This window comes from Callorhinchus milii, unplaced genomic scaffold, assembly GCF_018977255.1.
Source record: "Callorhinchus milii isolate IMCB2004 unplaced genomic scaffold, IMCB_Cmil_1.0 Scaffold7, whole genome shotgun sequence".
NCBI classification, from domain to species: Eukaryota; Metazoa; Chordata; class Chondrichthyes; order Chimaeriformes; family Callorhinchidae; genus Callorhinchus; species Callorhinchus milii.
This window is the reverse complement of record NW_024704748.1, coordinates 14979810-14999944: the sequence shown is the minus strand read 5'-3', so window position 1 is coordinate 14999944 and position 20135 is coordinate 14979810. Positions and strand designations below refer to the sequence as shown.

The 20135-nt window shown below is 41.8% G+C and overlaps 2 protein-coding genes across 2 annotated transcripts in view; one reads left to right on the top strand and one right to left on the bottom strand.

Moving 5' to 3' along the window:
- The first annotated feature begins 130 nt into the window (after positions 1-130).
- On the top strand, positions 131-5553 carry bloc1s2 (biogenesis of lysosomal organelles complex-1, subunit 2). The gene is made up of 5 exons (XM_007897748.2): positions 131-334; positions 2256-2372; positions 2904-3023; positions 3771-3875; positions 4645-5553. The coding sequence occupies exons 1-5, from the start codon at positions 175-177 to the stop codon at positions 4674-4676; spliced, it is 534 nt and encodes a 177-aa protein (XP_007895939.2). The 5' UTR covers positions 131-174; the 3' UTR covers positions 4677-5553.
- Positions 5554-6660: 1107 nt separating this feature from the next.
- The window catches only part of cdh23 (cadherin-related 23), a 112498-nt gene continuing 99023 nt past the window's right edge, over positions 6661-20135 (bottom strand). The window contains exons 36-43 of the mRNA XM_042336598.1: positions 19577-19674; positions 17436-17556; positions 15757-15836; positions 15295-15335; positions 14608-14668; positions 13329-13458; positions 12878-13000; positions 6661-8005 (exon numbers count right to left, since the gene is read on the bottom strand). Coding sequence (XP_042192532.1) covers positions 7682-8005; positions 12878-13000; positions 13329-13458; positions 14608-14668; positions 15295-15335; positions 15757-15836; positions 17436-17556; positions 19577-19674 — 978 coding nt within the window. The 3' untranslated portion in view covers positions 6661-7681. The remainder of the gene's footprint in view (positions 8006-12877; positions 13001-13328; positions 13459-14607; positions 14669-15294; positions 15336-15756; positions 15837-17435; positions 17557-19576; positions 19675-20135) is intronic.

Here is a 20135-nt window from a genome sequence, read left to right as displayed (position 1 = left end):
CTCGTGCCTGACCCCTAGCGGCGGCGGATTGACCGGTTTACAAAGCCATCGCGACCACGTGACCAGACGGCTCGGCTCTGATAGGCCCCGACTCTCGCCACGGTGTCAGGTGACTGTCAGGTGACTGTCGGGTGTCATGTGACTGTCGGGTGTCAGCCGCGGGGGCAGAGAAAGATGGCGGAGAGCGCCGAGTGCGAGCGGGTAACGGGGCCGCCGGGGCCGCGCAGCGCCGCCGCCACCGCCGCCGCCGCCAGCGCCCCGTCACCACCGCAGACCGTAGACTCGGCCTCGGGAGAAAGCCACCAGTCCCCGGGAGGAGCGGCTAAAAAGCCAGGTACGGGAGGCCGGGGCGGGGCGGCCCGCGGGGGGGAGGGCCGCGGGGGGGAGGCCCGGGGGAGGGAGGCCGCGGGGGGGGGCCGGGGGGAGGGCCGCGGGGGGGAGGCCGGGGCGGGGCGGCCCGCGGGGGGGAGGGAGGCCCGCGGGGGGGAGGCCCGCGGGAGGGAGGCCCGCGGGGGGGCGGCGCTGCTCTGCCCCCGATGTCACTCGTGTTGACTGTCGCTCTGCGCGAAAAAGAAAACATCCCGAAGGCCTCTCCCCAGCGGCTCCCCCGCCGTGTCTGAGCCGCCCGCGCCCTCCCGGTCACTTACTCGCTTCAAGGCCTAAGTTGGTCTTGAGACACGTGTGAACGCGGCCTCGCGTTTAGAGAGCGTCCAAACTGCACGCAGTGAGTGCCGCATTGTGTGGGGGTAGTGGGGGTTGGGGGGGAGTGGGGGGGGTGGGGGGGTAGTGGGGGGGAGTGAGGTGGGGGGGTTGGGATGGGGGGGGAGTGGGGGGGTATAGTGGGGAGTGGGGTGGAGTGGGGTAGTGGGGGGGGTGGGGGGGAGTGGGGGGGTCACCAACAAGTCGTGATAACTACTCTGTCATCTAAAAAAATAAACCACAAATATATCATCATTTTTTTTAAGACTGACTAGACATCGTGATGCTGTCACGATTTTTTGGTCACCCTGTGCGTGTGATGTATGTGTATAATATATACATTATATCTAGTCTATATATCATATATAATATCTATTGTATATATTATATATATATATCTACATATCCTATGTCGCCGCTGAGAAGAATCACAGGCGGCTCTACTGTGTCCTTATTCACATTGACGGCTGCTTTCAAGCTTCTGGATAGAAATGAGGAGTGGGAATCTCATATGATTTTAACAACCCCTCCCCTTCGTTTGCCGTTCGTAGTTATGCCCATTTTTGCCTCAGGTGAGATCTGTTAACTCTGCACAGACTGGGAATGGATTTTTTGATTTGTCTGCTCTGTATGAAGTCGTGCTGCACTAAGCAATACCTTACCGAGGTAATAATAATAATAATCCTTGCATTCGATATAGCGCTTTTCATGTCTTCTAGATGTCCCAAAGCCCTTCACAGAATATACTGTAAAGTGAATTGACTGTATATTTGTGGGCGAACGCGGCAGCCAATTGCGTACAGCAATGTCCCACAAACAGTTGTAGATTGAAAATGACCAATTTATTATTGTTTTTGGTTTTGGAGGGATTATTATTATGCTCTGTGTGGAGTAAGGAAACTTGCCCAAGGTTTCGCCCTGACCTGCCTGGAATTGAACTCAGGTCTCTCACTTGCAAAGCGAGTGCTCTAACCACTGAGCTACACGATTCCACGAGTGGGCTCTCGGTGACTTGCTTGCCAATGGAATTTCGGAATCAAGCCAGTCCTTTGTGGCTGTCTCGGTCGTCCGCTTCCTGAGCCATGTGGGTCCGCAGTATCCCAGGGCACTGCTGATGACGGCACTGCCAGCCTGGCTCATTGGCAGGACTTGGAAGAGCAGACCAGGGGTGACGGACTTCAGCTGCTTCCAGTTGTCCCCAGTGCAGTTCCTTCATTGTAAGCTCTGCAATTTTAGCTGGTCAGACTCCAGCTGTACCCCAACACACACTCTGTGGTCCCCGAGTCTTGGCTCCTGCCAACCTGCGCCTAATACTTTCCGGTATTATGTAAGCAGGGAGAGAGTGTGCATTTCCATTCCAACAATCTGATCTCTGGATTTCCATGTGCGGGTGGGATGCATGGAATTCTCAGCTTGTTTTGGATACTCTTTAAGGATTGTGATGTATTTACGAATGTGTCGGACACCTGGCTGACCAAAACAAACTACTCACTAAAGTATCATGAGCTGAGATTGGAGCACTTTAATGCTACAAATTTTCATTTCTCTCATGCTAGATGATGCCGGAGTGGAAACAGCAGAGGAAGCTACAGAGCCATCTGAACCAGACGTTAATGAGCTCTGTAAGGACATGTTCACTAAAATGGCTGTTTACCTGCAAGGAGAACTCACAGGTTGGTTGACATTAATTGCTGTACTGTTGTGTACAAGAAAAATTAGGAATCCTCTCAATCTTTTATAACTGTAAGATTGGGACATTTATCATTTTGGTACAATCATAGTAGTGCTGCAACCAGTCTGATCTTCTCACAGAGCTACTATATTAAAGTTAAATACTTCCCTCCTGCTTGGTGATGCTTTGAGATATTGATTCTATGTGAAAAAATACAAATTATTGTAAATTTTTCCAGGCTTTGGTTTGGTAGTGCTCCGAGACTCTGTCTGGCGTGAAGGGCGCTATATAAATGCAAGTTGTTGATTAAAAAAGGCACTCTGAGCCAGTTTCATACTTGTAATCCAGATTTGTCACTGAAACATCACACTATTAATGGTGATTGTGGTTCTTTATGAATTTAATAAGGATACGTAATATTCCTGCATTTGTTTCTGTTTTCGGTGCTAAATGAAACACTTTCTGAACTACAAGTAACAAGGAAATATTTTTACTCAATGTTCATTATTGATAAGTCCAACTTGTACTTCAGCTACCTGTGAAGATTATAAACTGTTGGAGAACATGAATAAATTGACCAGCCTTAAGTACCTGGAGATGAAGGATATTGCTGTAAATATTAGTCGTAACCTCAAGGACCTCAATCATGAATGTAAGTTGTTTTATTCTTCTGCAGTGATCGGATTATAGTTGGATGTACAAAACTGAACTGAACAGATGACCAATGCTTCTTTTTAATCATGTTTTTGATGCAGTCGATGAGGATGTGCCTTTTATGAGCACCCCGGCCTTTTTTCTCAGAGCTTTTCACACTCACTGATATTTAACATTTCTCATTTTTAACTTTCATCTCAGGAGATATTTAATTCTACTGTCAATTTATAAGTGTTGTGCAATATAGAGTCTAATATACGGTGACTTTTAAGAGATTCACGGTAACTGGAAGTACATCATGAATGCTGATTCGGCAAGATTTTTGGTGAGGGAGTTGGATGGGGGGTGCAGGGGAAGGGGAGAATCATTTGCTCCTGATCTTTCTCCTCTCTGTGCTCTCCTTAACAATGATAAAGAGGTAAATAAGAGCAAGATAAGCTGTTACTATATTTTCTGGATGATGTAGAGGGTGGTTAATTATCTTTAATAAAATGTGCAGTTAAAGCATGATTGTTCAATAGGATATAAAAAAATAAAGCTATCAATTGTATGAAAATAGAAGCAATTTCTAAACTGTTGATAGCTTTTTTAAGTATATCATTAAATCACGGTGTTGTCCTACTAAAGTTTTAATTCCACTGCACCTGTAAATGGATATTTTCTTCAGATCATGTCTAAAGATCTATTGGTTATGTTTCTTGTGAAACCTTGCAGCTGATTGAAACCTCTGTGATGTGTCTCCTAGATGCCAGTTTGCAGCCCTACCTTGATCAGATTAATCAGATTGAGGAACGAGTAGCAGCTCTGGAACAAGCAGCTTATAGACTGGATGCATACTCCAAAAGGCTAGGTAAGACTTGTAATTTTATCATTTAATTTCATGTGTATGTTATGCATGAGTATGTAATTGAATACAAATGGGATTTTATACTTCAGAACTGCAGTACATATACAGGCACTTTATTTTTTTTATTCTCTTTAATGATATTGATGCCCTAATAAATTTGTGATGTTCAGAGCTCCTAGGCATACCACAAAAGGATTTCCTTTGGCCACTTGCAAGGTCAGGGCAAACCTATGAGGTAGATTTTTGGTTAAGGGAATTGCTGCAGGGAGGGAAGGCTCTGGCCTACACTGGAGCACAGTGAATACCCTACAGTTCAGTGGGCACAACTCGGCCAAAGCCCCTCTCGTGAATACGTGGATTAAGCAGTTGATGGTGAGTCAATCTGGTGCACGGCATTGGACTTTACCTTTAGAACATCAAGGTGTCTGGGCTGTCGCACTTTCTGTATCAGTCCAGATTCATCTAATAATGGATAACAATGTTGCATAGAGGAGGATTGAACATATAGCGAGGGCTTGAACAGGAACTTGAAATGTATCCCAGAGCTGGTTGTCAAACTGGAGGTTGTTTCCCTTCTTTTGGGGGTGCCTACCTAATTGACCAGTGAGATCATTTCCTGGTAACTAATTGGAATTATTTTGTGCCTAAACTTTAAAATGCAACAACTCAGTGTAGGTGACAGTACTTCTGAAATAGAAATGAGAATGCTTATTTCTTAGAGCTTGTGGTTTCCTGTTTAATGCTCATATTGCTGTGCTTTGTTTCTTCACAGAAGCCAAATTTAAGAAACTAGAAAAGCGATGAGCATTGCAAGTGCTGTCTGACTCGCTGCAGTTGATCAGCCAACAGATTGCAATGGTGTAATGAATGTTTGAAATGTGGATCAACTTGTAGTTTGATCTGTGAACAGATGGAACAAAATCTGTAGAATGAATGAACCTTAATACATTCTAACCAGTAGGAGAAGAGATTATTGGTGAAACCTGCAGTGATAAAGTGCGACAAGGAGTGAAGATTGACTCTTCCTGGAGGTTTGATTTTTAATTCGTATAAGAAACGCTGGAACCCATTGTTAAGGTAAACCGAAAATCTTTTGGACTAGACACATCTCTTTCTTACCATTTCAGGGAAATTGGAAAAGTTTGCAGCTTTTTAACTATTTAAATCCTTTGTTTTACTGCAATTGTTTCCTTAAGTTGTACTTTTCATGTTGGTTTGAACAATTTCTGTAAGAAGAGCAAACTATGAATTTTTCTTAGGAACTGAGGTGTTTAAGGTTCAACCCTGTCTAATTTGTATTTTGTTTGCAGTTGCAAAGTGACTTGCTTGGTCTAAGTATTGATTAAAATTGTAGTACAATCATTATGTGACCATAATTGAATACAGTTTGAATACAATACCTTTGACAAGCTGCAGTCATAGGATAGTGGAAAAAGCACCCTTCAATCCTGGCTATTTGTGTACGATTGACAAATTATATTTATTAAGTGAATCATTGCCAGATAGTAAGGGTAACAGACCGACATAAAGTCTCCTAGTGAAATGTTATCTTGATAATCACCTGATATTTTGAGATTGTTAGTCTGTAAATCAATCTAACCCAACTCTGGATTTTCACAAGAAATGTTAGAAAATCAAACTTCTGTAATTACGTTTTTATAAAAAAAATTGAAACTGTTGACACGAGAGACTTTGATTCAATTTTTGTGATGGAGCTAAAACATTTATTGACACATATCCTAATTTTTTGTGACATTTGTCACCAATTATTTCACAAACTATTGTTCTTAAAACTCAGACTTATGTTATGAAATGTTGCTGTTCTGTAACATGAGCAAGACTAGGACCAAGACTGTTTCTTTGTAAACAAAACCAACTGGTTTGTTGCATGCCTGATTGATGAAGGTCATCAGCAAAGTTGACTGCGAGTAACTTAACTATGTGAGATTTCAGACAGCTGGAAGTAAAGAGATCAAATTAATGGAGCTTTACAGCCTTGAACACAATTCTGAAATGGATAATATATAGATCCCTTACCATTGATTTTTGCAGTCTGGGGAAGGTCTTGTTGGTGTAACCAGCCCTGCTTCAGGGAAATTGTTACATAAGGTAACTGGAGGGATTGCATTGTTCATAGTATTTAAAATGTTACAGAAATGTTAAAGAAATGAAATGATTTATTGTAATCCTGGAAAGAAAATGGATGTTTCCATTTATAAATAAACTTGCCATTTTGGCCACAATCTCATTGGCTATCAGATCTTGCACAGAAGCTGTGGGGCTTCAGGGGTGCACAAGAGTTGGGAGCCAAGTGTCAGTTAATGTGCTTATACCTACTTCTGTGCAGAATCTCAAACCAAAGGGATTATTATTGCATTTCCCAAATAACCTGTTTCCCATTATAAAAGTTCTTCCTTACTAAATAACTTCATAAATAACACCATATAAGACAATAATAATGGTTGCATTTGATATAGTGCCTTATCAAGTCTTCGAAATGTCTCAAAGCGCTTTAGATTATACTGTGAATTGACTATATTTTGTGGACAAAACGCGGCAGCCAATTGTGCACAACATTATCCCACAAACAGTTGTGGATTGAATGACCAATTTATTATTTTTTAAAGGAATTATTAATCCCAGAAAAGCGACCCACCAATCGACTGGGTTCCTACTTACTGCTAGATAAACAGAGGTGTTGGAGTAAAGAAACTTGTAAACCCAACGTTTCACACTGCCGGGAATCGAACCCAGGTCTCTCGCTTGCGAGGCGAGTGATGTAACTACTGAGCTACAGGACTCCAATAGCTGGAAGTACAGAGAAATAGGAATTCACAATAACCAACTCATATCATCAGGGATTGATCTAATAATACAACAGTCAAAATGATCTCTATATTTAAAGAAAACAAAATGCTAAATCTATTAAGGTCTTACGAGCATCTATAATTTATTTATCTGCTATTTAATATGCGGTTTATCGTAAAGGCAGAAAATGAAGTCTTACAATTGATCTCATTGCATCAGGTCATTTGTTTGAAAAATAATACAAGGTGATAATCTCATCATGTAATGACATGTTGACCACTGCTTGACTCCATCTACCATGAATTATTTGGTCAGCCACAACTAATGTGACTGTCCTCACTTACCCACTGAGCATGCTAAAGTGTGTCAACCCACCATGGGAAATGCGCCTCTTTTACAAACTATAAAAGGTCACAAGATAGAAACCCACAATGTACTGAACACAGCAAACATTACAAAATCTTGCTAAAAAATCATTATTCCTGTCAGTTTTGAACTGGCTCCAGAACATTGACCCCAAAACGTCTTAACTTATGCCCTTGAAAAATTATCTCAGATGTCTCAAATTCTGTCAAGGAAAATTGCCAACAGTGAAATTAAGCTACAAGTACTGTATGTGGACAGGGCGAGGGCATGTTTCATACATTCAGGGTGTACTTGCACGCATTACTTTCTGAATTCCACTCCACGTTTTCTTTTCTAGATCTCATCAAAAGACAAATTATTTATTCATCTTAGTGATCCCTCATTTCTTCAGGTTTTATTCGTGCAGGAGCAAAGTCTTGCAGGTATGGTGGTGTTCGTTTAGAAAACCAAATACATCATTTAACAACACCCCCTCCCACCCAATCTTGGTTGTTGATTCAATAATAAGAGTTAATTCTTTGAACTGGCTCCCCTGTTTCCAGCACTGAGGCCACTCGATGTAGTGTTGTCGAGCTCCAGACCTGTGTGTCGAATGCTCAGACCAGTTGATTACTTTAGGGGCAAGTGTGTTCCTGTCAAAGTTCTGTAATTTCCAGTGGGGCATCCATGATAGTTTCTTTTATCTTGTGCATCGGAGTGGACTTTGCAGACTCAGTCCTGGCATTCCTATCATTGTAGCTCCCACTGTCGGTGTTCAGGGTCTCTAAGGATCTTACCAGTACTTTTTGGTCATCCTCTGGTAAACTGTTGAGGTCTGAGGCTAGGAGAGTACCTGTGCTTCCATGTACCACATGGATGCCATCAGGGCCTTTGAACTCTACCGGGTGTCTGTGCTTGAGTCGCAGTGTGCCCCGGCTCATAGGTTTCTCATCATCTTCGTCCATGTCGCTGGGAATTAGCTGCAATGGAAGAAATAACATTTAAGCTTCCAATATTGAATGCAAAATAATGTGGATCTTGTGTGCAACATCTGCAATCTCGAGAACACAAAACATACCCATCACATTTATCTAACCAAAACCCTATTTATTTAAACCTATTTAGGTTATTTTTCATTGAATAAATGCACATCTCAAATTCAGTTGATTTTACATGAGCTAATAGTTTTTGCAAAAACTCTTACTAAATGTTAATTATTCTGAATAGCATCTGCACGTGAATAATATATGCCAGTTTAGATGATGTAAATTGGCATATAACACTTCCTTAGTTTTTTTTTGTAAACTGCATTGTGCTGTGTGAGCAGGATGCAAACCGAGGGTTTAAGGCTGCTAAATGACAATCTTTGCAAAGCAATATGAAGCACTGTTCCAGTAAAGGACATTCAGTGCATCAACAACACACAAACAACAAATTTACAGGGTGATCAAAAAGTCTTTATTTGTCAGCTACCCTAAAAGATCTTTTAAACTTATTAGCCTCATTGTAATGGTATCACAACGTTTTGGTCACACTGTATATATTGTCTTTCACATCGGGAAGACGTCCCAAGGCCCCGGACAATAAGGGGTTTGTACCTAAGGTGCAGATTGGGATCAGAGAGAGGTGGAAGGCAAGGAATCAAAGCATCAAGTCCAATCTTTCCACAGATCACTCAAAACTACTTTATCGTTTACTCCATCTACACACTGCCTGCCCTTCGGAGAAATGGCTGCACAATTATTCCCTCAATCCCAAAGGTAATCAAGCAAAAATTAGATAAAATTAATCACCATATCTCTACTATTTAATCGTGACCTAATCTCTGTTACAGACAATCTCCAGCAGCAGCACAGACTCACGGTGTGTTGTAAAATGTGGTCATCTGACTAAGCACCCATTCCATACAAGCTCAAATGCTGTCTCAAGGAGGTGATTACCCAATTCTTTTTAGGAATTGATGGAAGATTAAGTGCTTTTGTCGGGAGTAAGTTGCACCTGGTCACTACTCTGAGGAGGTAATAATACATGAAATCACATATCAACAAGGGGAAAACCTTGCAATCAATGGAAGAACTCGAGTGGCATTTCATAGTCTTTAGTGTTAAAAGGACCTTGTTTAAAAAGATCAATTCACTTCACAGCATATTCTGTGATGCGCTTTGAGACGTCGAGAAGACGTGAAAAGAGCTATACTCCAATGCAAGGATTATTATTATTAACAAAAAAATGTCTTGGGCGGTTCTCATTTAGGAAAAAAAAGCAGCTTAGTAAGACTTTATTGTTGAAGTGATCAGGGTTGACATTTATTTAAGTGGTTGACTACTTTAACAGGGAATTGGTATCATTCTATGCAGTGGCTTTGTCGCTTATGTGCTTCAGTCGCCTCCTGATCGGGGCCAATGGAAAAGCGCGGCTGTTTGTTTACCCTACGTCACTGTTGTGGGCGGGGCGATGACGTCACTGATGTGGGCGGGGCGACACGGACCTGCGGGAGACCAGGCACCACTGACGACCCTCTCGCACAGGGGCCGGCAGGTGGCCGACGCGGACCTGGGTGGAAAGACCCCCCCACGCACCTCCCAACGGTCGGCAAAGCCGAAAGCGGACCTGGTAGAAGCAACCGCTGCTTCCCTGCCGTGGGCGGGGCGGCTCCGGACGCGCATGCGCGGTGCCGAAACTTCGGGAAATGGGCTTCGTTCCACTCGGTCGCGATTATCTGTGACTGTCTCTCTCTGTGTGTGTGTGTGTGTGACTGTGTCTCTCTGTGTGTGTCTGTGTGTCTCTGTGTGTGACTGTCTGTGTGTCTCTCTGTGTGTGACTGTGTCTCTATTTCTCTGGGTGTCTCTGTGTTCTGTCTCTATTCTCTTGGTGTGTTTGTGTCTCTCTATTCTCTGTGTGTGTTTGTGTCTCTCTCTGGTCCTTGTGTCTGTGTGTGGTGTTGAGGCCTGAGAGGCAGGAGGTGGTGAGGTCCTGTAGCCCCGCAGCCAGGACACTGGTCCTGAGTGTCACAGAGTAGGAGCATAGTAAAGATGATTGTTCTTAACTTCATTTCCTGGGCAGAAAGTAATGTCAAGGCAGGCATCTTGACCATGTGCCTCCTTACAACATCCTTGATGTCTCTTCATATCTGTGGATGAGCACCACACAGGGCAGGGCAAAACTTTAGGCAAGTTTACTTCACACGCCTAATAATAATCCCTCCAAAACAATAATAAATTGGTCATTTTCAATCCACGACTGTATGTGGGACACTGCTGTGCGCAATTGACCACAAATGTACTTCACAGCATATTCTGTGAAGCGCTTTGCGACGTCGAGAAGACGTGAAAAGAGCTATATTCAAATGGAAGGATTATTATTAACAAAAAATGTCTTGGGCGGTTCTCATTTAGGAAAAAAAGCAGCTTAGTAAGACTTTATTGTTGAAGTGATCAGGGTTGACATTTATTTAAGTGGTTGACTAACAGTGAATTGGTATCATTCTATGCAGTGGCTTTGTCGCTTATGTGCTTCAGTCGCCTCCTGATCGGGGCCAATGGAAAAGCGCGGCTGTTTGTTTACCCTACGTCACTTGTGGGCGGGGCGATGACGTCACTGGTGTGGGCGGGGCGACACGGACCTGCGGGAGACCAGGCACCACTGACGACCCTCCCGCACAGGGGCCGGCAGGTGGCCGACGCGGACCTGGGTGGAAAGACCCCCCCACGCACCTCCCAACGGTCGGCAAAGCGGAAAGCGGACCTGGTAGAAGCAACCGCTGCTTCCCTGCCGTGGGCGGGGCGGCTCCGGACGCGCATGCGCGGTGCCGAGACGTCGGGAAATGGGCTTCGTTCCACTCGGTCGCGATTATCTGTGACTGTCTCTCTCTGTGTGTGTGTGTGTGACTGTGACTCTCTGTGTGTGTGAGACTGTCTGTGTCTCTCTCACTGGGTGTCTCTGTGTGTCTATCTCTATTCTCTTGGTGTGTTTGTGTCTCTCTCTGTGTGTGTGACTGTGACTCTGTGTGTGTGAGACTGTCTGTGTCTCTCTCTCTGGGTGTCTCTGTGTGTCTGTCTCTATTCTCTTGGTGTGTTTGTGTGTCTCTGTTCTCTGTGTGTGTTTGTGTCTCTCTCTGGTCCTTGTGTCTGTGTGCGGTGGTGAGGTCCTGTAGCCCCGCAGCCAGGACACTGGTCCTGAGTGTCAGCTTTTTTTTAGTGTTCCCCAAATGGTGCAAAACAATAATTCATATCCTTGCAAAACAATCCCCAACATGGAATTAAACCCTAATGTGAAGTTCATAGTGAATTTTAAAAAAAAAGTACAAGCAAAACCGTAATCTTATAAGACAACATGAATCCCTATGGTTTTCCTCGTGAATAATGGGAAGAATTGCCATTGTGCAATCTGGTCTTGTGGTTGAATGCAGTGCAGTGCTATTTGGGTGAGCATCTCGATTAGAGAGGTTCAACACTGCAATTACAATTTCAGAGGTTCAGAGGAAGGTCTTAGCGGTCGAGAAGGATTTAAGACTGAACCCCTATCTGAACCCCTTGATTCAGTCACTGCCCATTACTCTCTCCCAGCAATCCATTGCTGATGCTGTAAAACTCTGAGGATTCATAATGCTTCAAGATGTGTCAGCAAGAATGTGCTTTTAATTCTTGAAATTCTACATCTTTTCCACTCCAAATATTTGAAACACGGCAAACCCACACATCACACTGCAAACTGGCTGTTTTTCCACACCAGGTATACCTCTGTAAGGGACGACTGATCACCACTGCCTGTAGACTTGTGCGCCAGTCGGGCTGCAAAGAGCTTCTTCAACCTCAGGTAATCATCCAGAACCACCTTCAACAGTGAACCCTGAGATAATGCACACAGCTGCTAATCAACACTTGGCAGCTTAGTAACATACTTGTACGTTGACTCCCTGTACCTCCTTATCGAGCTTCACTGGATCACTGGGTAAAGTGAATTGGTTCCCTTTCATAAATGTTACCACACTAAATTTGAAATAAATTTGATAGGAAGGTTTGCTTTCAGATCCCGGTCTTCCCTCAGACGAGGCAACCCCTGAGTATGACCGTATTTTTGGAGTCTGATTATATTCTTTGCATTTGCATTACATTTCTTTGCATTATCATCATAAAATGCAAACTACAACATAACCAATGCTTGTTACTGAAAGGTTATTTCATTCCTTTTCACGAAAGTGTACAGTGTACGTGAAATTTGGGAGAGGACTAACCCAGCACAGGTTTGATACTGAATCCTTTTTGGACCATATATAAAGTTCACAGAGTGAATCTCCATAGGTCACCCAACAGTTCTCAGTTTGAAAGGTAGTAGTTTGAGTCCTGTAGCTCAGTGGTTAGAGCACTCGCTTTGCAAGCGAGAGACCTAAGTTCAATTCCAGGCAGGTCAGGGCGAAACCTTGGGCAAGTTTCCTTACTCCACACAGAGCCTAATAATAATCCCTCCAAAAACCAAAAACAATAATAAATTGGTCATTTTCAATCTACGACTGTTTGTGGGATATTGCTGTGCGCAATTGGCTGCCGCGTTTGCCCACAAATATACGGTCAATTCACTTTGCAGTATGTTCTGTGAAGCGCTTTGGGACGTCCTCCCGACGTGAAAAGCGCTATATCAAATGCAAGGATTATTATTATTATAATGGTTATACAGACTAATTACCAGTGAAAAGCAACAGGTGATTAAAAAGCAAGCTTAGTAATACAATGTTTTCTAATTTTCAAGTTTCAATTTATCTTTCCTCAAGTCCCGATCTCGGCAAAATACTTTCTGCTTAGAATGTCAACGTCCCATCAAGGTAAGGACAATATACCAAAAGTGAGTAAATGTACCTTAATTGGCCCTTCCCTCATGATTTGCCCCAGTTTTGTGATACTGTCGTACTCTTGTATGGCTGCACGTAAGTATCGATCATCCTCTGGCTTAGATGTAACTGGTTCACGTCCAAATGTACCCTTTAAAGCAAACAGTCACAGTTTTAATGCTTCGCAAGAAATATCAATCTGCTGAAAACCTTAGTTCTCAGAAATATTGGGTTTCCTGGGCAGAAACAATAATGAGATTCCTACCAATGGGAAATTCCCCGTTAAGAAAGAAAGTGACTAAGTCAGAATCCCAGAGGCCTGGAATTTCACATGGGCTTGAGTTGAAGGCTTAAAATTTAAAACATGCAGAATTTTGGAAAATTCTTAAATTCAGGCATTATTTTTGTAAGAACTGAGAAAACAGCTTTTAAATTGAGGCAATGACACCCCAAGCAACAATGGAGAATTGGTAACGTACGTGAGTTCTGGCTGGGCTGTTCCATAGATCAGTGATATCACTGAGGTTCTCGGGCAGGTCATCTTCATGCTCAGCCTGAGCTGCCAGCTCCAGGTTTCTGCAGAATGGGTCAAGCCAGACCGGATTCGCCCTGCGACAATTCAATAGTGTGAGAAGCACATCACGTACTGAAGGGATCAGATTTACATTCTTTATTTTCTTGCACTTTGTTCTCAGTGGTCTTTGAAACTATTTTCCCCTTTCCTTACATCTTTCCAGACTGCACCTCAGACAGGGCAGATTTTAAGTTAATTTTTAATGTCCACCCAGTAACTGTTTGGTATAAATTCTCAGGCTTTTAATATGCAGTGCTCCAAGATGTTATTACCTCCTACTTACCTGCCCGTACCCTCCGTTCCTCTGGCTCCGGTCTGCTCCACATCCCCCGCCCGAACCACCCTACCATCGGTGGCCGGGCCTTCAGCCTCTCAGCCCCTCGGCTCTGGAACTCTATCCCCCAGTGCCTTCGCCGCCTCCTCCCTTTCCTCCTTCAAGGCCAGTCTCAAGACCCTTCTCTTTGACCGTGCCTTCACCTCCCCTCTCAACTCTCTACCCCCTCCTCGCTCCCTCCCTTCCCTTCCCTCCCCCTGACCATTTCCCCCCTGCTCGGGTCCCGGCCCAACTGTCCAGGGCCTTGGGACGTCCTCCCAACGTGAAAGGCGCTCTATAAATGCAATCTTGTTGTTGTTGTTATCATGCACAAAGGGTTCAATATAAATGGAAGCTGTTGTTATTGATATACTCACTTGACAATCAAATTGCTTTATTTGACTAGTCCATTTCTTTTTTTTTTGCATGCATCATAAATTCTTTAATGGGAGAAACATGTATATCTATCTGTTCATGTGCCTTGTATCTGTCTCACATAGATACAAATCATTTTGGTAAGTTAAATATCATATTGTTGTAACTATTAATATAACAAGTACTCTACTATGGAAAATGTATTTTATCCATCTATAGATACGAGCAGAGTGGGAATTATTCAAAAATGAATTAGCCAAAAGAAAAAGGTGTCAGTGCCTCCATCTGTCATTTACAAAAATAAATGGCTTCCTTTATTCACTTTATAGTATATTTTGCGAAGTGCTTTGGAAAGCCTCGAAGACATAAGGTGCTATATCAAATGCGAGGGTTATTAATATTATCATTAATGCATTAGTTGATACTGTGCTGAAGTAGAAGGGTTACATGTGTAACCCATCTCCCTCTCCTGTGTCTAGCCCGAAGTTCTACTCACCCTTCAAACGAATACTTGTTGGTGTTTGGCATATCCAAAATATCCATAAATCCTTGATTACCTAAACAAAAGCATAAATACCACTTTTGATTTAAAGGCTTTCTTTCTTTCCAAACTGCAAAATAGTTGGGAGTTTGTTGGTAAAACTGTCAATACAGGCTACTCTATAATATATCAAGGTTGTGCCCTCGATACATTATACAGACTGACCAAAATGTCGTGAAGCTACCCTTTTATCTAAAAATAAACAAAAATATAATTTCTTTAAGATTTATTAGGCATTGTAATGGGATCACGACTTTTTGTCTGCTTTTTGTATAAAAAATAAAAATCTCGTCTGCTGAAGGCTTGTGCTGGCTTCTATGAGATGAAAATCCATCCGGAAATGAACAAGCAAACACAAGTGCAAAGAGTAAAATAAAACAAAAAGCTAACTTCATTCAGTTTCTGGTTAATCAGTCGATATATTTTTTAAAAAAGTACCCAATAATGGGAGTACAGGTCATACATATACTTTAAAAGATTTTCAGTTTTTATTTGACAAAAAAAAAGCATCATGCAATTCCAGAAGTCTCTATTCGAGGCAAGTTTATGTTAGAGCAATATGAAAACAAGGAAGCTAAATGTTAACATGTAGTGATGACCAATGAGCTTCAACATCTGTGACAAAGTGAATTAATTACTTACCAGTCGATCCTGCCACAATGGCTTTTAACTTTCTTTTGTGCCTGAAGAGAGAATATTAGAGGTAATCACTGATTTCACCGCAGCTCTGTCAAGACTACACTTAAGAAGGCAGCATGACCCTTCCTGGGAATACTTGGGAGCAGGTCTGCCTGTCTGTGGACCCTGCTTTGTAGCCAGCTGGAAGCTACAAGGCATTTGCTGCAGGTCATTTACTCGATGCAGTGTTTGAGCTACAACGCTAGTTTTTCCTTTCCCAGGCAACGTGTCCAGTGACACAGATGATGTGTGTACAAAAGCAACACTCAAAAAATGTTACCAAAAATTTTCGATAATGATGCTGCTATTGTTCTGTACTCTTTACATATTTTTATCGTACTAAGTGAGGTTCATTCCGCCACCTGAGGCACATAGTAACTAAAAAGTGTAGTGTTGCACATTGTAAATACAGATCAAGATACTTACACTGTTCTGTAATACCAGTTCATAAAGACAAACAACAAAGTAGCCAGGACCAATAGTACTGCAAGTATAATTATTGCCATCTGCAAAGGAGACAGAAAGATATTTAAAAAACGTGCATTTTCTAAATCTTTTCAGGGTTGAATACGATTTGCAACTCTTAAGCATTTTTCCTTTACATTTACCAAATGTGCTTTCCAACATTGAGGTTCAGTTTCCCAGATCGAAAGAGAGGAACGAATGTAAAAGGATGTTCTCATCCTTCCAAAACACCCATCCGATAAGGAAGATTGGACAGTGAGAAGGGAATGAAGCAGGAATCTGCCTTAATTAAACATGTACAGCAGTATTGTACATTGTGTCAGTGCCCAACAGACAGGCAACAATGTCTCATCATGCTGAAGTAGGTTACTTTCCACAGATGGTAATGAGATTGTGGAATTCACTGCCTGAAGGTACAGTTTAATCAGACAATATAGATGATTCAAAAGGAAGCTCTTGAATCATCTATATTGGGCTCGTAGAGTCCTGTAGCTTGTGGAGTCCTGTAGCTCAGTGGTTGGAGGACTAGCCTTGCAAGTGAGAGACCTGGGTTAGATTCACGGCAGGGCAAAACCTTGAGCAAGTTTCCTTACTCGATACGACTGATAATAATCCCTCTCGGAAAGAAATAATGATACAATTGGTCACTTCAATCCACGACTGTTTGTGGGACACTGCTGTGTGCAATTGGCTGTCGAGTTTCTCACACAAATATACAGTCAATTCACTTTACAGTCAATTCTGTGAACCGCTTTGAGACGTCGAGAAGGCGTAAAAAGCGCTATATCAAATGCAAGCTTTATTATTTATTAGTTATAAGATAGACCTTCGCATGAGGGAGAGGGGAATAGAAAGATATGGGAGGGAGTAAGGAATGAGTGGAGACTCATGCGGAGTATAAAAACTGGCTTGGATTGATTGGGCCAACCAGTCTATTTCCATGCTGTACATTTTTGTAAGTCTTTGTCGGTTAGTGGCTGCCAGGTATGCTTATGTGCATCTCCTAGGATCACTGACTGGGAATGGAGAAAGATGAATGACCTGGTTTCTTTCAGTGTGACCTGACCAAAGGAACAGTGAGAAAAATGCAAATAGCTTACACTCAACCAAATAAAGAAAGAAAAAGGAACTTGAGTATGGAGAGGTATAACATGAGGTATAACAGTGAATGTGAAGAGATATAGCAGTGGAGAGGTATAACAGTGAATTTGACAACGTGATGCTTGCAAACCTAAAATGATTGTGTAATATGTGACATGAAAACATTGTTTTGCAAGATTTCTACAATTGTGAAATGTCAATCCCCAGCTAGGAAATTTAAAAAAGGCTGGTGAGCAAAACAGCAATGGAAACAAGAAGGCAATTTGCTCACTGGCCTTTGTGCTTTTCCATCTTGGGTTTCCCAATTTGCCCATTTTGCAAATTTTGTGCAAAGCTTTCAAACTGAGATTCGTAAACCAGAAGTCACAATTAATGCAATGCTGCCAGATAGCAAATCCTCCCTTTTAAACACACCTCAATACGTGAACTTGACATGATCAAAGCTAATAATGAGGAGTTTAGGCAGGGGTCTCTATTCTTGGCATTTACTGGTGAGGTCAGCATGTTATAATGCTAGAAGCTGATAAACAAAATATTACTTGTAAAGCTGTCATATCATCAGCTGGTCTCACAGTAACAGCTGGCTGAACATCAAGGACATTATAATTTCTGAAGAGATTCCTTAGCTGCTCCTTGTTTTCATCTATCATCTGGATTACACTGTGGAAATAAAGGGGAAGATCATTAAGAATCGTAAAGTAGTTGACGGACAGTGTTTTAAATATCGTCTTGCTTTACACTGATTTTTTGCAGTTTTGTATTTGGCAACGCAAGCTATTGCACTGTCATACTTATTTAGGTCTTCACATGAAATCCTTGTTTGGTGTACGTATCACTTATAGGATAAGCATTTGCTGACATTAGTGTGTAGGGGAGACAACACCAACAACAACTGGCACTTATATTGCGCTTTCCACGCACGGTAGCATCTCAAGAAGGCTCGAATGATCTGGTTTAGACATATGCCTTCAGGAGGGGAGGAGGAGGGAAGAAAATTGGCTAAAATAAACCTGACATTGGCTAAAATAAACCTAAATGACAGATAGCAATTGGGGCAAGGCACTGAAGGGCAAAAACTGCCAATCCAGATGGAAAGCAGGCATTGGTATTTTCAGCTAAGGAGTAGATATTGCTGCTTACAGATCACGGTACTGAAATTAATACAAAATCAGAGGTCACGCTGAAGAGAAGTCACAAGGATAGAAATGGTGGAACAGCCCACTACTCTACTCAAAGTAAGTGCATTATTCAGCATGTGAAAAGAAAGTTACACCCACAAACATCAGGATCCACAATGTCCTCCTTTTGATAAGAAGTAAAAACATTTTCTGGTCTTTTTTAACTCTCTGCAAATCGTAATTATCTGTTTTGCAAACATTGTAAATGAGCCCCTCCTTGCTTTGTTGTTGTGTGTTCAGGACTCTGGTAGCAATTGAAGAGGGCAGTGGAAAATTCTAATTACCTTTAATGCTGAGCTAACTGTATAATTGCTCACGATGAAGAATTTCCCCGGTATTTAATTTTGTAATTGGTTCTGGTGAGTATAATGTTTGATGCAATACTGGAAATTCTTGCCCTACAATATCTAAGACTGACAAAAATGCTGTGAGTTTGCAGCATTTTTATGAGACAATATCATAATTATTGCCACAAATGCAACAGCAAATACACACAATTTTACCCTGTTGTGTTTTACAAAGTAAGAAATAATAGAAGTTTTCATCTTCCCCTATATCTTTTCTCACAGGAATCAATTTATCTAATCATCGTTACTTCAAATGAGCCAGTACTCTCTGCACTAGGTGGCAGTCTATTCCACAGTAACTGAACTATGAAGATACACTCATTGAGGTCAACTTGTGGTTTCCCCAGCTATAATTGCACAGCTGATTTTCATTTCCTTCTTCTGCAGAAAGTACCTCTTTACAATCACCTTAGCAATTTTCTTCAGGTTTGTTTCAGACTTGGGTCTCTCTCAATCTATTTTTTTCATCATCCAGACAAGAAATGAAACCTTCACTTTCAACGTCAGATGATGGCAGACTCCAACCATCTCTTTTATTCTCTGCTGAAGGACTTCAATAGCACTTTTTACAAGTACAGTGCAGAGACTGAATAAAGACACAATGTTTCCTCACCAATGCCATCTCACCAACTCACTGTATTAGAAATATGGATCTTCTCAAAATGTTAATCAAGAGAAGTATTCCTACAATTGCCTTTAATGCTTTATAAAACACTAATTTTGAACCAAATCCACCATGAAGTAATTCTGCTCCCTATTACTTTACAATCCTCAATGTTAAACACTGTGTGTTATTAATCTGAAAGTGTTTCCAAACTAAAATGGTTCACAATTATTAAAAACCTTTCTTATTTTCTTTTATGTAAGCCATCACTTCTTGTGAAGATCCAAGGCTTCTCATTCATTACTGACTAATTCTAAGAGTGATAAATGCTTTGTTTAGGAAACAGCTGAATTGTTCACTTCTCCAAGTGGAATGCATCTGTTCAAATAATCAAAATTGTTAGTTTTGTTGAATTTGCAAAATATAGGGCTTCCGCAGTGTTGTAATAATGCGTGTGGAAGAAATTAATGCTACAAATGCGTAGTTTCACAGCCATTTCTGCAACAGGGAGTTTTACTTCTGCAGCAGCTAAAATAAACCAGCTCACTCACCGCTCTACGTCCAATATTTGATTTGTCTCTCGGTTGACCACGTGGATTAGAACATTCGTCTGTGCAAAATTCACCCGGCCTTTTTTATCAACATGAAACTGTAAGGAAAGGTATGGAGCATTAATGTATTCAGTGATGATGAAATTAATAAACATTTGTATCTGTGCAGTCGTCAGTCACAATGCTGACACAAACACACAAGCTTGCTGCTCGTGAGACAAACTAAACCACCCCACGAGTTGTTGGCTAATATTTTATACTCGAGTATAATCCAGTTTCTCGGTCTGATTACACTGAAGCAATTTTAAATACACCAGTGCTCTTTTACACCAAGTTTTCTAAGTTGCAAAGCACAGTCGCCATGGAAAATGAGAATCCACAATTCTGCGTTATAAGGAAAAAGGCTCTTTTTGCTAATAATATCAGGAATAGAAAGAGTTTTGAGGTAGGCAGGATTGAATTATGCACAAAATAAACCTTACCCAGTAAACTCCACTCTCTCCTTATAATTTGCTTTTCAAAGTAAGGCAATTAAGTAGCCACTAGTTGCTGTATAATA

Excerpts from the sequence above, each read along its gene's own strand:
- bloc1s2 (XM_007897748.2), top strand. The coding sequence starts at position 175 with ATGGCGGAGAGCGCCGAGTGCGAGCGGGTAACGGGGCCGCCGGGGCCG. Across the intron at positions 335-2,255 it reads AGGAGCGGCTAAAAAGCCAG|ATGATGCCGGAGTGGAAACA; the intron begins GTACGGGAGGCC and ends CTCTCATGCTAG. Across the intron at positions 3,876-4,644 it reads TGCATACTCCAAAAGGCTAG|AAGCCAAATTTAAGAAACTA; the intron begins GTAAGACTTGTA and ends GTTTCTTCACAG.